This window comes from Pan troglodytes, chromosome 4 (assembly GCF_028858775.2).
Source record: "Pan troglodytes isolate AG18354 chromosome 4, NHGRI_mPanTro3-v2.0_pri, whole genome shotgun sequence".
Classification (NCBI taxonomy): Eukaryota; Metazoa; Chordata; class Mammalia; order Primates; family Hominidae; genus Pan; species Pan troglodytes.
In genome coordinates, this window is record NC_072402.2 from 170,022,454 (window position 1) to 170,040,605 (window position 18,152).

The 18,152-nt window shown below is 47.0% G+C and overlaps 1 protein-coding gene across 3 annotated transcripts in view; it reads right to left on the reverse strand.

The window, feature by feature from the left end:
• Positions 1–18,152, reverse strand: part of SH3PXD2B (SH3 and PX domains 2B) — a 120,846-nt gene that overhangs the window by 25,368 nt on the left and 77,326 nt on the right. For 2 of the 3 annotated variants that reach the window (XM_016954204.4, XM_016954206.4), the window contains exons 6-7: positions 14,496–14,521; positions 3,750–3,884 (exon numbers count right to left, since the gene is read on the reverse strand). In XM_016954204.4, the coding sequence (XP_016809693.1) occupies positions 3,750–3,884; positions 14,496–14,521 (161 nt within the window). The other variant, XM_016954208.4, reaches the window with a different exon arrangement.

Sequence of the window (18,152 nt, forward strand, 5' to 3'; positions counted from 1 at the left end):
CATTTTATTGGTAGAACACAACTACCAATGTTACCTGCTAACTGCTAAAAGCAGGTCCAGAAACTTGCTCCTGAGCCTGGGACAGGGAAGAGTAAAGTCATCCTAAATGACAATAAAGAGGCCAGGCACGGTGGCTCATGCCTGTAATCCCAGCACTTTGGGTGGATTGCTTGAGTTCAGGAGTTCAAGACCAGCTTGGGCAACATGACAAAACCCTGTCTGTACGAAAAATTTAAAAATTAGCCAGGCATGGTGGTGCATGCTGGTAGTCCCAGCTACTCGGGAGGCTGAGTTGGGAGGATCACCTGAGCCCAGGAGGTCAAGGCTGCAGTGAGCTATGATTGTGCCACTGCACTCCGGCCCGGGTGACAGAGTGAGACCCCCATCTCAAAAAAAAAAAAAAAAAAAAAAAAAAGAAGTATAAAGAACGTTCACCTTCACTAAGATGTGTGATGCACCCATTATTTCACTTGCATTAAATACAATCTTCACATTATCATCCCGATTGCACACATGAGGAAACTGAGGCTCAAAGAGGCAAACCGACTTGTCCAAGTTCACGTGGCTGTGGTAGAGCTGTGACGTGTGCACGGGGCTGTTTGACTGTAAAGGCCCTTAGATGCAGATTTAGCATCTGCTTCAGAGGCCTCTCACCCCGGCTCAGACATTCCCCAATGAGAAGGGCCTGCATGGGGCCTGTGGGAGGGAGAATAATGACCCCCTCCCCACAAAGATGTCTGTGTCCGAATCCCTCAAACCTGTAAATACATGAAGTTACGTGGCACTAGGGAATTAAGGTTGCTAATCTGCTGACCTTAAAATAGGGAGTTTATCCCAGATTCTCTGGGTGGGCCTAATGTAATCCCAGGGGTCCTTAATATGCAAGAAGGAGGCAGAAGTCATGGGGAGATGTGGCTGTTGAGGAAAGACACAGAGAGGTGCAACATTGCTGGCGCTGAAGAAGGAAGAAAGGGCCATGAGCCAAGGCGGCTTCCAGGATCTGGAAAAGGCAAGGAAACAGATCCTATTCGGAACCTAAAGAAAGCAATGGGGCCCTGTCGATCCCTTGATTTTAGGCCAGTGAGACCATGCTGAACTTCCGACCCACAGACTATTAGATAATAAATATGTGCTGTCGGCCGGGCGCGGTGGCTCATGCATGGTGGGTCTACGATTTTCTAAAGATTTGTATTTGTAAATATTTGTATGAAGATAAGGAAACTGTCATAACACAATGATAGCAATGGCAACAGTGATGTGTCAGATACTGTCCCGAGTGCTGCACGTCCACTCCTAGCTTGCTAGATCCTCACCACAGCCTTATGAGGTGTGTATTATTATTGCTGCCATTTTACAGATGGGGAAGCCGAGGCTCAGCAACTCTCTCAAAGTCACGAAGACAGAAAGCAGCAGCGCCAGGATTCAAACCCAGGAGGTCTCTGAGCTCTTAACCATTTTCACTAATGCCTCACACACTGCTGGAGGGAGGATAAATCAAAACAGCCACTGTTTTGGAAGCAGACAAGTTGGTGGTATCTTAAAATTTAAAATATGTGTGTCCTGGCTAGGTACAGTGGCTCACGCCTGCAATCCCAGCAGTTTGGGAGGCCGAGGCGGCTGGATCACCTGAGGTCAGGAGTTCGAGACCAGCCTGACCAATATGGTGAAACCCTGTCTCTACTAAAAATACAAAACTTGGCCAGGCATGGTGGCATTTGCCTGTAGTCCCAGCTACTTGGGAGGCTGAGACAGGAGACAGGAGAATCACTTGAACCCGGGAGGCGGAGGCTGCAGTGAGCCGAGATCATGCCACTGCACTCCAGCTGGCGCAACAGAGCGAGTCTCCGTCTCCAAAAAAACTAAATAAATAAAATATGTGTATCTTAGGGTCCAGCTGTTTCACTTCTTAGAATCTAACCTAAAGAAACACTGATGTGCACACAGACATGTTTACACTGGAGTACGAATACGAATATATGAACATGGCTCACTCGGGCACTGAATACTACACAGATGTGAAAAAGTATCAGAGGAGCTAGATAGTAACTAACAAAAGTTGCAGATCAAAATGTATACAATGACACCATTGGGTTTTTAAAAAACCCACAAAAATACATATATATACATACAAAATATGATGTGTTTGTATATGTACAAGTATATATGTATGAATGAGTACCTGTGAATGTGTGAGTGTATATATTCACATGTACACACATGCACACATACACACATGTGTATATAACATTTTCAAGAAAGATTCATACCTAATGGATAGAAGGGCTATCTAGGGTTCAGAAAGGGGGTCAGGGTTGAAGCTGGTAGAAAAAATAGATTTTAGTTTCATCATTAATCTTCTAAGAACAATGTATCCACGTATTACTTGGATAAGTACAATATAATTAAAAATAAATGTCATCAGTGTGTTGGCTACTTGAAGATGTACCCACTCATCCTCTCCCTTCTTCTTGCTGCCCTCTGGACATACCAACACTCTTCCTGGCCCCCACACTTCTTCCCAGTCACCCAAGCTTCCTGACTTCCTGCAAGCTGGGGGCCCAGGGCAGTGGGTGCTCCTGTCTTTACGTCCCCATGGTTGTGTCCTAGCCACATCATACAATCTGCACACACTCATTCTCAGGAATTGGAAAGTCACATGGCCTTAGGGGCTGCTGGAGTTGGTTTCAAATTCTGGCTCTGCAGGCTGTTGTGAGATGTGGGGTGAGTGACTGAGTCATTTGGAGTCATGGTTGCATCAGCTGTGAAGCAGGGATGGCAACTCCTATGTTGAGTAACCAAGGAAGTTTGGCTGGCTGGCGCTGGTCTCATGACTAATGCCACCACCATCCAGATGATGTTAGAAACATCATCTTTCTCCTCTTCTTTGGACCTCAACTAGCCATTGGGCTGTCACAGAGACTGACCCACTAATGATAGGATTAGCTAATGTCACATGTTAGCCACAACAAACCCAGTGGTTTCCACTGCATTTTCCCAGGGAGGATCTGCTTATTTCCTGCTCTTTGCCTTCAATGGGGTGCAATGGCTGCTTTGTAGCTAAGGAAGGCAAAGGGGAAGGAAACCCACATTTTTTTGAGCATCTACTGTGTGCTAAGCACAAGTTTAAGCACTCTTTGTATCTTACCTCACTTAATCTTTACAATCACTCTTTAGAGCAGAAGTTTTTATTTTGTAGATAAGAAAACTAACAGTCAGAGAACGAAGGCACATGAACCACTGTGAAATGTGGAATTCTGATGGAAATCCAGGTTAAGTGTCTCAGTCATACCACATTCTGTCCCAGACCCAGCCAGTGTCCATGACCAGTGGTCCCTGTGATGGGCAGGTAGGCTACGGAGACAGGGAATGTGTCTGTCCCATGAGAGCCCAGAGCAATGGAGCCTTCTCGGAGACTCCCATGGGTAAGCAAAGGCAAATCAACAGAGCACATTTCCAGTGAATGCCGGACTTTGTCTGCCAGTGCTTTAGAACCAGAAGGAATGTTTATAAAATGTCAACGTCAGAACAAATCGGTACCATCTGAGCCAGAAGGATAATGGTGAGTGGTGGCCAGGTGGGATATTCAAGCACAGTGATCAAACAGGGGCCTCTTTCTAGGAGACCCTCAGCAGGATCTATGGGAACTGGCCAGTCTGGACTGGCCATTTCAGTTTCTGAGTTTCCAAATGTTTCATGTCCTAGGGGCTTGGTGGCAGGTAGTGGGAGAGGGAGATGGTCTAGGTCCCCACCTGACTCATTCTTCTCGATGATGTCCACCACCTGCCCCACGCTGAGGCTGATCTCCGAACTCTCCTGCTTCTGGTAGTTGGCTACCACCACATACTGCTCCAGGACCATGGGGTCCACTGAGGTTTGGTCACCTCCTGTGGATAGGAAACAGACATGACATCTGGCCACCACTCATGCATGAAAGAGCAGGAGCCAGGGCAGTAGGGCGGGTCAAGAGGACATTCCAAATAAAAAAGAAGCAGTTATAGGACTCGTCTCAAGGGTGACTTCATCCATTCATTGTTCTATTCATGTGCTTACTCAACCACCAAAATTGACCAAGTGCTATTTGCAGGCACTGGGGGTTCAGAGTTGATTAAGATATGGTACCTGCCCTGAAGATGTTGACAGCCTAGAGGGAAAGCTCATTCATTCATACTTAGCCATCCCTCCATCCATCTGTCCATCCATCCATCCATCCATCCATCCATCCATCCAAACATTCATCTATCTGCCGTCCATTCAACCATCTATCCACTCATGATATATCCAATTAAACACCATCATCCATCAACCATCTCATCACCCATCCAAAATCACTCGCCTATTAATCTATGAAATCACCAGTGATGTTCCAGATACTCTAAAGAGTACAACGGTGAATGAAACAGCTATGACTCCCAGCCTCAAGTAACTCAATCTAGTCACACAGAGAGACATGTACATAAGTATATATAATTAATAATATATAGAATTATGTAAGCGTTAGTTTATGAAAAATTGCTGGAAACAACCAGGATGCTGGGACAGAGAATGAAGGGGAAAGACAATGCTACATTTAACGGGGTGGCTGGCAAGACCTCCCTAAGGAGGTGACATAACGCAGGGACCCGAGAGAGGAGGAGGGGTCATGAGGAGAATGGGGGAAGAGCAGCGTAGGCACACTCTGAGATGGGAAAGGACTTGGGGTCTTCGGGACTGGAAGGAGGCTAGGTGAGGAAGTGCATGGAAAGAGTGGTTCTGAGTGAGGTCCCCGAGGCAAGCATGGGTCAGATCAGGCAGGGCCTTTGGGGCTAAGTAAAGAAGTTGGGTTGCTTTTAACCTTGAAGTAGAAAGTCAATTAAGGGCTTTGAGAAAGGAATGACAAGCGTTACATCTTTAAAAAGATAATTCTGGCTGCCATGTGGAGAATGGATCAGAGGTTGGCAAGAAAGAAAGCAGGAGACTAGCTGGTAGACATGAAGTTGTCAAGGAAGAGGTGAAGGTGGCCTGAACCAGGGCATTGGCAGCAGGAGGGAATGAAGTAGAGAGGTGCTCCAGGGAGGCTGTGCCATGGGATTCAGGGTGGACAGCTTCCTGGGAGTCGTGCGGCCCTGGTTAAGGGCTAAGACATATCTGACAAATAAATGAAAAGATAATGCAGAATACAGGTGATTTAAACAGCAAGGACATCTGAGTTCAGAGACCCCAGAGAGAAGCGGGCAGCTGGGTGACTTTTAGAGCAGCAGGCTAAATGTGGGGGAAGGGCAGCCAGACATTTGTGGTCACAGGAGGGTCCTGGTATTCTAAAAGTTCTGATTCAAAATAATCTTTCCTATTGTTCCTATAAATCATTAAAATATCCAGGAAACCCCACATTTTTGTGTCGAAATACACCCAATTGGCCAGGCGTAGTGGCTCATGTCTGTAATCCCAGCACTTTGGGAAGCCGAGGAGGGTGGATCACCTGAGGTCAGGAGTTCAAGACCAGCCTGGCCAACATAGCGAAACCCCGTCTCTACTAAAAATACAAAAAGGAGCTGGGCATGCTGGCACGCGCCTGTAGTCCCAGCTACTCAGGAGGCTGAGCCATGAGAATCGCTTGAACCCGGGAGGCAGAGGTTGCAGTGACCTGAGATCGCACCACTGCACTCCAGCCTGGGTGACAGAACAAAACTCCGTCCTCTGCTCCCCGCCCAAAAAAACCAAAAAACCAAACCAAACCAAACCAAAACCACCCAACTGTGGAGCAGTGTGGGACAGCCAGCGCACAGAGCTGACTTTGTGCATCTCTCCCCACTCTGTTGGGTGGTGTCTTGTTGGTAGCTCGAAATTGGCCATGGTGGGAGTATTTACACCACAGAAATTGGCAAATGCTACAAAGCAGGGCTTCTCCACTGGAGAGCTGGTAGTTAAGCATCCACCAGCACACCACTGCACTCCAGCCTCTGCAACCAGAAGCAGCACAGAAGCCCCTTGTTAGAACCATGCGGTCTGGATTTTTGATGTGAAAAAGCAGAATAGGGCATTGTAGCTGGGTGAAGGGTACTGCTTCTTGGCTCTGTGCCCATGCTCTGGCCACTCCCCCTCCCTGCCTGAGGGTAACAGAGAAATGGGAGGGCCTTTGGGCTGGGGACAACCCTGCTGCTTGCACTCTGCATAGAGAAAGCATGAGGAGAACAGAGGAAGAGAGAGCAGGAAAGAAACAGAAGATGCAGGCTGATGGTTCAGAAGATCGGGCAGGAAGCAGCCTCAATGAGGGTCTATCACAGCCTACAGACAGCACAGAAACCATCCCAACACAGCTGCCCTGCAAGCTGGGTACTGCCACCCCCATTTTGTGGGCAGGAACACAGAGGCTCAGAGATGTTAAGTGACTTTCTCTGGATCACACAGTTGGCTATGGACAAAGCTGGACTCTGTCCACTTGACTCCAGGATCTTCTGGGTGTTGGGGCACGACAGTGAGAAAAGATAAGATGACGGAGGAAGAAGGGTGGTCTGAGGCCTGCGGGCTCTCCTTCCCCGAGGGCCTGGTCAGGCTCAGTCTGACATCTCTGGGTGTTTCAAGGCTTGTCTGCTATTTCCAGCCCTCTCCTCATCCTCCACTTCCCCCGAGGTCAGGTGGCAGGGCCGACTTTTTCTAGACTCAAGATGACAGTTCCCCCAAGCCAGCCCAGCCACGTGAGCAGTGGCCTGAGAGTGGGCTGCTTCACGCCCCCTTCCTGCTGGCCCCATTAACAATGAGCTTCTTGAGGGCAGTGGCCTTGACTGCCTCTGAACCACCTGGCACTTACTACCTCTTTGAAGGTGCTGTCCAGTGAATGAATGAATGTAGGATGCTGGCTTTTGAAGGTTCTTGACTACCTGTGTCCTGGTCACTAGACTCACTCTTCTCTGAATCCAATCCAGCATCTACCCCAGGATACAGCCTGCTCGAGGGCTCAAAACCCCAGGATTGCAGTTTCCCTTCTGTCTGGGCCCTCAGGTGAGCTGGACCAGGTAAGTGTGTTTCCCTGTGCCTCAGCTTGACAGAAAGAACTGGAAAGGAAAGAGAAAAAGCATCCACTTCACAGCCAGGTTGGTGCCTGCACCTGCTGCCCAGGTTAATGCTCAAAGAGACATGCCCACGTCTTCCAGGCAGGCAGTCGTTGGCTGGTGTGGGGTCAGGGAGTGGCTGTGAGGATTTCCTCACAGAGCCGCAGGTTTCACACAGATTTTCTGTGCAGTGCTTCATCACCTGGCTTCACCATGTCCTCATGGAGCCACACCCTCTGCCCCAGGGTCTGAGAGGGGCTTCCCTGGGGCTAGGGGAGGGGAGGGGAGGCAGATGCTGTAACTGGTCTCTGTCCTGCCCCTCCAGTCTGCCCTCCATACAGCAGCCAGAATGCTTGCTCAAAAATGCTACTCTGATCATGCCACTCCCTGCTCAGCACCTGCCATGGGCTCGGCTTGCCTTCTGATCTTGTCTTTCGGCCACTTCATCCCTGGTGCACCTGCAAAGCACAAAGGTGCCTTTGCAGAGGCTATTTTCTCTGCCTGGGATGTCTCAACCTCTCCTTATTTCAATGGGAACCACCTATTCTTAGCCTCCTAACTGGTCCCTGGTACCAGCCTTGACCCTGCAATTTATGTATTTATTTTATTTTATTTATTTATTTTTTTGAGACGAAGTCTTGCTCTGTTGCCAGGCTGGAGTGCAGCGGTGCAATCTCGGCTCACTGCAATCTCTGCCTCCCAGGTGCAAGCGATTCTCCTGCCTCAGCCTCCTGAGTAGCTGGGACTACAGGCACATGTCACCACACCTGGCTAATTTTTTTGTATTTTAGTAGAGATGGGGTTTCACCATGTTGGCAAGGATGGTCTTGATCTCCTGACCTGGAGATCTGCCCGCTGTGGCCTCCCAAAGTGCTGGGATTATAGGTGTTAGCCACCGTGCCCGGCCATTTTTTTTTTTTTTTTTTTTGGGACAGAGTCTTGCCCCATCGCCCAGGCTGGAGTGCAGTGGCACGATCTCAGCTCACTGCAACCTCTGCCCCCAGGGCTCAGGCGATTCTCTAGCCTCAGCCTCCCGAGTAACTGGGACTACAGGCATGCACCACCACACACAGCTAATTTTCGTATTTTTAGTAGAGATGGGGTCTCACCCATGTTGGCCAGGCTGGTCTCAAACTCTTGACCTCAAGTGATCCGCCTGCCTCGGCCTCCCAAAGTGCTGGGATTACAGGCTTGAGCCACTGCGCCCGGCTGCCATCTGTTTTCAATATAGCAGCTAGAGTGACCCTTTTAAAAGATGTGTCAGAACATGTTTCTCAAAGGTGAAGTCCCTGTGATGGTCCTTACCTCACTTGTGAAAACCCTCTGTGGCCTACAGGGCCCTGTCTAATCCCCCTCTCATCAGTTTTTTTTTTTTTTTTTTTTTTTCAAATAGATTTGGGGTTTCACCATGTTGCCCGGACTGGTCTTGAACTCCTGGGCTCAACCAATCCACTTGCCTCAGCCTCCCAAAGTGCTGGGATTACAGTTGTGAGCCACTGCGCCTGGCCTTTTGATACCTTATTAGACCTTATCTCCTTCACTCTCCCCAATGTGGCACAGATGGTTACTTATCCCCCATCCTCTATTTCTTCTATAGTAATAGAATTCCTGAGCTTTGGCAGGGCACAGGGCCACTTGGAATAAGATTCCTTTATAGTTGGGAGTGGTCATGTAACTAAGCCCCAGACAATGGGATATAAGTGTGGAATTGCGCACATGTGCTTGGTAAGAGTCCTTCCAGGAGGTAACTGGCTCTGCATCACCCTTTCCTCATTACTACTGGCTGAAACATCAATGTGATGGCTGGTGCTGCAGCAGCCATCTTGGGTCATAAGCAACCTTGGGAATGCTGGTGTTGCATGGCAGAGCAGCAAGATGGGGGCCTGGGTCCCTGCTACCATTGAACACTCTATCACTCCTGGACTATCTCTGGGATTTGAACTAAGAAGAAAAAAGTTCAATTGTTTAAGTCATAATTATTTTGGATTTTCTGCTACTTGCAGTCAAACCTAATTCACTTATATCTTTGGTTGCTAGGCTCTGACCAGTAGCATCCTTGCCAGTCCTTCTCATGCAAAGCCTGTTTCTACTGCAGGGAACTTTGCATTTGCTGTTCCCTCTGCTAGTGACAGTCTTCTCCAGATATGTGCATAGCCTTTGCTCTCCTTTCCTGCAGGTTCCTGCTCAAGTGGCATCTTATCAATGAGACCTTCCCTGCCTGCCTTGCACTGCCTCATTCAGTTTTATTTCTTCCACAGTGCTTTCAAAAACTGTCATAGGTTCTGTATATTTACTTGTCTCCTTGTTTACTTTTCTACTCTAGAAGAGAAGTGCCACAAGGGCAGGGACGGTCTCTTGTTCACTGCTATATTCATACTGCCTAACGGCTCGTAGGCCCGTGATGTGTTTTGGTGCAAGGGGAGCTAAGAATGCTTATATATATATATATTTAATATATATATAATATACATATATATTTAATATATAATATACATATATATTTAATATATATGTATATTAAATATATAAAATACATTTTTATAATATATATTATATATGCTATATATAATATATATTTTTAAATATATAATATTAAAAATATATATATATATTTTTTGAGATGGAGTTTTGCTCTTGTTGCCCAGGCTGGAGTACAATGGTGCAATCTCGGTTCACTGCAACCACTGCCTCCTGGGTTCAAGCAATTCTCCTGCCTCAGCCTCCTGAGTAGCTGGGATTACAGGCATGCACCACCATGCCTGGCTAATTTTTGCATTTTTAGTAGAGACAGGGTTTCGCCATGTTTGCCAGGCTGGTCTCGAACTCCTGACCTCAGGTGATCTGCCCACCTTTGCCTCCCAAACTGCTGGGATTACAGGTGTAAATCACCACGCCTGGTTGAATGTTTTTATGTATTTTTTTGTTTTGTTTGTTTTGTTTTTTTAAAAATATTTTTTAAGAGCTGTAAAGAAGGAGAAGAGGAATGAGAAAATGAGAAAGAACTATTGTTATTATTGGTGGTAGTAGTGATAGAGACTGTATGTGGCCTATAAAGGCTAACATATTCACTATCTGACCCTTTAGAGAAAGTTTGTCAACCCCTGGCCTAGAACATGGATGGCTTCTTACTAGGGCTCAGTAAGTGTCTGAATGAAGGAAGGAACAGTTTAAAACTCAGCTTTGCCGGGTGCAGTGGCTCACGCCTGTAATCCCAGCACTTTGGGAGGCCGAGGTGGGCGGATCATGAGGTCAGGAGTTTGAGACCAGCCTGGCCAACATACTGAAATCCCGTCTGTACTAAACATGCAAAAATTAGCCAGGCATGGTGGTGTGTGCCTGTAGTCCCAGCTACTCGGGAGGCTGAGGCAGGAGAATTGCTTGAACCCGGGAGGTGGAGGTTGCAGTGAGCCGAGATCACACCACTGCACTCCAGCTTGGGCAACAGAGTGAGACTTCATCTCAAAAAACAAACAAACTAACAAAAAAACCCCAACTCCTCCCCACCCCGCCCCAGCTTTAATGACTTCCTATCTCAGGGAGCATTCAAATGCCTTCCTTCACATTTCATTTTGTTTATACAGGTCTCTTTTCTACCAGACTGTGAGAATGGTTTCCACCTGGGGACCTAGAGCACTACCAGGTACAGATAGTTACTCATTTAGTATTTATTAAGCACCTAGTAGGTGTTTAAATAAATTATAAATTAATTATACATTAAATAAATATTGAATGAATAACTGTACCTGTCTTGTTCATTCAGCATCCAGCACAGGTATACAACAGACATTTGTGGGGTGAATGAACACAGGATAAATGAAGACTTCTAGAAACCCTTCCTCCTCTACACAAGGCTCCAGGCATCCTTATAAATTTATAATCTTATAAATTAAAGATGACTCCTTCTTGCCTATAAGTAGAAAGAAGGCTTCAGTTAAGTGAAGATCCAGTTAAGTCAGGTTTACTCTGTCCAAAAAGCTCAACTTTTGCCACCCAGTTTTAACACCTGATGGTGGCACAGTTGCACCACATACAATTTTCAGGACTCTGATGAATGCGCTGGGTGTTTCTGCACTAACCCTCCTAACCAGTGTGCCAATGGGATTTGGCAAAACTATGAGCAGTGACAGAATGACAGAACCAAGGAATCATGAGATTTGCTATAAGCAAGACAGAGAGCCAGGAAATGAGGAGGGGAGAGCGCTCTGGGCTGTGACTCTGGGTTGGCTGGAGCACACCCCGGACTGGCACAGGGCTCAGGGCTGGCACTTCCTCCAAGACTTGCTCTGGGGCCAGGTCCAAGACTACAATCTCCTTGCTGTTTTTCCATGGCAGTAGCTTAGACTGTAGTTCTCTGCCATGAAGTGGTTCAGAGAATGCATGGAGTTGCTTTTTCAGCACCAGTTCTTTCAGAGCAAGTTGCTTCATTTCACTCAGAGCACTCAACTTATTGAAACTGATGAAAAAAAGTTCATTCATTTGATCTACCAGGAGTCTCAAATTAGGCTTCAGGACGTTTAGTTGTTAAGTGAAGACACCTACTGGTGGAGGGTGATATTGCAGCCAAGCTCTATAATGCCATAATAATTGCAATCTCTAAATGTTGCGGCAGGCAACTAAAGCTAAATTCTAGGAGTTGCCAAGTGTGAAATCAAAGGATTCCTAGGCAAGGATTATCCCTTTGGTGGCCCAGCAGGAAATATGAGAGAAGAGGGGATGAGAAAGAGGAAAGTCTGACATTGGAAGGGTGATTTTTATTATCAAGTGTTATAAAATATTCTCAAGATGTACAGTGCCTAATCTACCACAGAAGTTTTCTGTTTGGGCATATTTTTTCTTCATGATGACATGTCTTGAATTTTTAAGATGAAGGGTAAAGGGGATTTTCCTTCCAAAAATTCAGTATACTGTCAATTTTGCTGAAAGAGTCAGTAAACAAAGAATGCTTTTAAGTAAAGGTTAGAAAAATCAGGAAGAAATATGTTCCTCAAATAATTGCATGATCTCTTGACTTTTAGTGAGAAGATTCATTTTCTGCAGGATGAGCAGAATTTGAGACCACATTAGCCAAAGTCTGTAGGAGCCAGCCAGCCAGCCATGACTGGGAAACGCCAGAGGCAGATAAGCCTTCTCCAAAGCAGAGTTTTGGTGTAGAAATCTCAGGAGTTAGTCTGTCAATGTTAGATCCCTTTAAAATTCAATCCAAAAGTCTTATTCTAAAATAAAGGAAGTGTTCAAAGGTCACATAAGATATAAGGCTAATCCCAGCTTGGGTTCTTAGTTTGAATGAAGAATGATGCTATTTTCCAACCAGTTGAACTATAAATAAATCCATCCCCATCATTTCAGGTGAATGACGTAACAGCAGTCACCACAAATTAGAGCTTTTTCTCCCTTTTCCAGACAAATCCCCTCATCAAGCCCGTTCCGACTGGACATTTGTGTTTGTCACAAACCAGAGCTGTCTCTTTCCTCTCTTCTCTACCCTCCCACACCCATTCCTTCTAGGGAAAGTCTCTGCATACTCGAAACCAGAAACTCTGCCAGCCCAAGAGTGGCAGCTCCTCTTCTCTCTGCTCTTTTCTAAGAAACATATAATTATCCCCGGGGCTCGGGAACTATTTGCAGCTTTAGTAGGATGCCATGGCTCTGGCCAGTACCTATTAAACTAGAAAGAGGAGCTATAAATGGACTGGTTGGGAAAAGGCTGAAGTTAATTCTCGACGCCATTCCTTGAGGCAGAGAGAATGACTGTGGGGCCTGTGAAGTTGAACACAGGGCCCATACCCAGGGGCAGCAAAGGTACTGGAGCTTTTGAATTTGGAATTTCTACTTGATATGGTTTGGATCTGTGTCCCCACCCAAATCTCATGTCGAACTGTAATCCCCAATGTTGGAGGTGGGGGCTGGTGGGAGGTGATTGGATCATGGGGGTGGGTCCTTCATGAATGGTTCAGCTCCATCCCTTTGGTGCTGTCTCGAGATGGAGTTCTCAGGAGATCTGGTTGTTTAAAAGTGTGTAGCACTGCCCCTCTCTCTCTTGGTCCTGCTCCTTCCATATAAAAACTGCTTGCTCCACCTTTGCCTTCCACCATGATGGAAAGCTCCCGGAGGCCTCCCCAGAAGCTGAGCAGAAGCCACTGTGCTTCCCGTACAGCCTGCAGAACCATGAGCCAATGAAACCTCTTTTCTTTATAAATTATCCAGTCACAGGTATTTCTTTATAGAAGTGTGAGAATGAACTAATACACTACTGCTGGTCAGGGGCACCCATGTATTTTAAGTAACAGTAGTAGTAGTAATAAAAACGGCATCAAGCATACATTACTGACAATGTGCCAGGCACTGTTCTAGATGTCTTACAAATATGATTATAAATCCTATAATAATCCCACAAGGCAGATTGCTATATCAACCCCAGTTTACAGATAAGGAAACTGAGGCCCATGAGAGGGGGTATCCTTTTTCACTTCTAGGATCTCTGTTCGCACCCCTGATCCTCATCAACCCCTTCAAACCTCCTGGCACCCTAGGAAATTAAAGAGCGCTGGATTCTGGAAGTTCCGAAGTCCACATTGGCTCCAGGTAAGGTATGGGCCGGGGCCTTTGCAGATGTGGAGGATGATCTTGGGTGGCAGGAAGAAAAAGTTGGGCCACTGTTTATATAAATGTATAAACCCCAGGGGAGAGCTCAATTATTCCTCTGTGCATACGCAATTTCCCACCTTCTCTTTCTCCATAATTGCTTCTGAGAGAAGAGTTGTGTCATCCAGGAAATGGAAAGCTTATTAGGAGGGAATATAATGTATTTTAGGGAGAATGGCAATAGGGACGGGAGTCGCTTGACACTGCATCTGTCATTGCCCAAAAAGGGCTGGGGTCTGGTGCCAAGGATGTCAAATGGATATGGCCCAAATCTACCGCACATTCCTGCTTCCCAGCCTGTGCCTGGCGATCCCCTCAGCCCGGGATGCCCCTCATTCTATGGAAACCTTCTGATCCTTCATCCAGACCCAGGGTCCCTCCTTTCCGATCCCTTATCACACCTGAGAAGAAAGCTCTTAGCTCTCAGCTACCACGTTGCTCTGTATAAAGTGGAACAAAGGCATTTAACTCCCGATAGCATGGCTAGGAAGAAGTCTGCCTCCCCTTCTCCACGAAGGCATTCTCTGAGAAAGACTCCAAGTCTCAACCACTTGGCAGTTTTTTGGTATATTGGATGAAACAACCTCAAATACTATTTTTGGGAAATGGGATGGGGTATTAACCAATCAATCAAGCATCCATCCATCCATCCATCCATCCCTCCACCAGTTCAACCACCCCTCCTTCCCTTCCCTCCCTCCTGCCAACCATCCACCCATCCACATTACTGTATCCTCAGCATGGAACCCAGGGCCTGGTGCATAGTAGGTGCTCAGCTGGAGTTTGCCGAAAACTGAACAAAGAGAAGAAAATAGAAAATATTCTTACCAGATTTCTTTTTCCCAATGTGCTCCCTGCACAGGAAAGAAAGGGGGTGGGAAAGAGTAATGAGTCAGTACTTGCCATGTATTGACATGAGTTATTCTGCTAGGAAACTGAGATTCTCCACCCCCCACAACATCATCAGTGAATGAATAAAATCCAGGCCAACTAGAGGAACCCTGACTTCTTCAAAGAGAAAGAACTTCTCTTAATTTTCCCCCTTTGCCTGATAAGTGCTCTGGTGCCCTGGGGACCAGTGTCTCCATTTTTTTGTAGACTGGAAGCCCTGGGGAGGAGCTGAAGGGGATTGCAGTTTGAAAATAGGAGTTAGGTCCTCACACTGCACTGAGCCTGATGCCTACCTCATCAGGCACAGCAGAGGTCCCTGCCCCATTTCTTGGGGTCCCCTAAGCCATAGACATGGGGCAGAAAGTGCTTGGCAGTAAGTGTACAGGGAACACATTAAAACTGGGCAGAAGTTTGGACAGCAGTGAACACAGTGCACCTCCCAAGTGGTGAGAGGGGACTCTACTATGGGCTAGAATTCACAGGGAATAATGAATAGTGAGTCCCTTACCGTCGTCACCCATGTCAGAGTTTATAAATGCAACTGTATCAGCCAGGCATGGTGCTTCACGCCTGTAATCCCAGCACTTTGGGAGGCTGAGGTGGGTGGATCACCTGAGGTCAGGAGTTTGAGACCAGCCTGGCCAACATGGTGAAATCCCATCTCTATTAAAAATACAAAAATTAGCTGGGCATGATGGCACATGCCTGTGGTCCCAGCTACTCGGGAAGCTGAGACAGGAGAATCAATTGAACCTGGGAGGTGGAGGTGCAGTGAGCCGAGATCGTGCCACTGCACTCTAGCCTGGGTGACAGAGCAAGACTCCATCTTGGTGGGGGGAGCGGGGAAAGCAACTGTATCACAAATGCAGCATTACAAATTAGGGCTTACAAAGCACTTTAAAGTAAGTTATCTCATGAGTAATAAAGTTTGCAGTGGTTGGGTTGGGATGGACATTGTGGCAACAGTAGCATTAGCTAATATTATTAAATGGTACTAGACCCAGTGCCGGCACCCTGCTAGGCATTTGTAGTTCACTCATTCAATACTCACAACGATCCCAGGAAATAAGTATTATTCTTATTCCCATTTTACAGACGAGGAACAGAGAGGCTAAGTAATTTGCTCAAGGTCACACAGCTAGCAAGTAGCACAGCTAGAATTGGAACCCAGATCGAACTAACTTGATATAATTGACAAACCATAAAACTCATCCTTTAGGCCAGGAGCGGTGGTTCACGCCTGTAATCCCAGCACTTTGGGAGGCCTGGGGCAGGCAGATCACCTGAGGTCAGGAGTTGGAGACCAGCCTGGCCAACATGGCAAAACCTCATCTCTACTAAAAATACAAAAATGAGCCAGGTGTGGTGGTGGGCACCTGTAATCCCAGCTACTCAGGAGGCTGAGGCAGGAGAATCGCTTGAACCTGGGAGGTGGAGGCTGCAGTGAGCCGAGATCATGCCACTGCACTCCAGCCTGGGAGACAGAGCGAGACTCTGTCTCAAAAACAAAACAAAACAAACAAACAAAACCCATCCTTTTAAGGTATACAATTTACTGGTTTTTAGTATATTCACAAGATTGTCCAACCATCACCAGACCACTTTCATCACTCCAAAAAGAAGCCCTATACCTGTTATTAGTCACTTCCCAGTCCCCCTCCTCCAGCCCTTGGCAACCACAAATCCTGCTTGCTGTCTCTAACGATTTGCCTATTCTGGATGTTTCATATAAATAGAATCATATAATGTGTGGCCTTTTGTGTCTGGCTTCTTTCATTTGGCATAATGTCTTTGAGGTTCATCTGTGTTATGGTATGTATCAGCACTTCATTCCTTTTTGTTGCTAAGTAATACTCCATTGTCTGGATAAACCACAATTTGTTTACTCCTCACTAAGTTGCTTGACATTTGGGTTGTTTCCACTCTTTGGCTATTTTGAATAATGTTTCTGTGAACATCTGTGTACAAGTTTTTGTATGGACATGTATTTTTATTTCTCTTGGTTATATACCTAAGAGGGGAATTGCTAGGTCATATGGTAACTCCAGGTTTAACTTCTTGAGGAAGTGCCACACAGATGTCCACAGTGACTGCACCATTTTATATTCCCACCAGCAACGTATGAAGGTTCCAACCTCTTCATATCCTTGACAATACTTGTCATATATCTTCTTTTTTGTTTTTTTGAGGTGGAGTCTCGCTCTGTTGCGCAGGCTGGAGTGCAGAGGCGTGATCTTGGCTCACTGCAACCTCTGCCTCCCAGGTTCAAACGATTCTCCTGCCTCAGCCTCCCAGGTAGCTGGGATTATAGACGCCCACCACCACGCCTGGCTATTTTTGTATTTTTAGTAGAGACGGGGTTTTGCTATGTTGGCCAGGCTGGTCTTGAACTCCTGATCTCAGGTGATTTGCCCGCTTTGGCCTCTCAAACTGCTGGGATTACACGTATGAGCCACCATGCCTGGCCTATCTATCTTCTTGATTACAGCCATTCTAGTGGGTGTGAATTGGATCTAATGATATTTCACTGTAGCTTGGATTTGCATTTCCTGATGGATAATGATGCCAGGATCTTCTCATGCTTATTGGCTATTTGTGCATTTTCTTTGGAGAAATGTCTACTCAACGTCTGGGTTTTTAACCACCATGTAATAATGCTTCAGAGCAAACTGGGAGAGAGCAGTGAGGGAGCCAAGCTCAAGAGCAGGGGCTACAGTCCTTCTGTATGTCTGGGAGGCGCAGCAGAGTCTGGCCAGGTCGGGCTGGGCTGGTGGTGATGTCCTCCCTCCAGGGATAACATCACTGAGGTTGACCTTCACAGCGCCCATGCAGAGAAGGGTGAGGGTCAGAGTGGAATGTCCTAGCTCACCTTCACTGGCACTCACTGGGTCCTGGTCAGAAAGCTACACTTGGACTGCCTCACTGCGTCCTCATACATCCCTTTGAGGGTTACTCTATTTTGCAGATGAAGATACTGACGCCCAGAGAGGTGAGGTACCAGGCCCAGGACTGGAACTCAGGAAGTCTGGCTGGAGCCCACTCTCCTGACCACCACCTGGACCATCCAGTGACTGAAGCTCCCCTCTTGGCTGCTGCATCAAGACACACTAACGAAGGTTCCACCAGGCTGCTTCTACAGAAAGCACCAGCTGCCAGAGTTGCCATCCAGGCCTGCAACCTGAGCCGTGGTCTGGGCTTAAGACCCGGGCTCCTGCTGAGCCATGCACCCCTGCTTCCACTGTCCCAGCCAGAGCAGAGGAGTGGGGGCGGCAGGGGACTCTTGGGTTCAGGCAGCCACAGCATGCGTTTGCTCAAGCAGGTGGGTCATCTTCTTGGTGTGACATGCTTGGGGTGTTCCCAAGTTTTCCTACTCATGGCGGCCAAAACCCTCCCCCAATAGCACCAGCTGGCTAGGAAAGACGCCCAAAGTCCATGTCAAGCCCTAACATGGGTTGACCTTCAGGATCCTGACCAACAGACCAACCCCAATGGGTATAACCCTCAAGTTCACTATCCCTAAACCAACAACCAGGACCCAGCTGAGACTGCCTGCTGTGGTCCCAGAACCATCCCTTGGGCCCTTGGCAACCACCT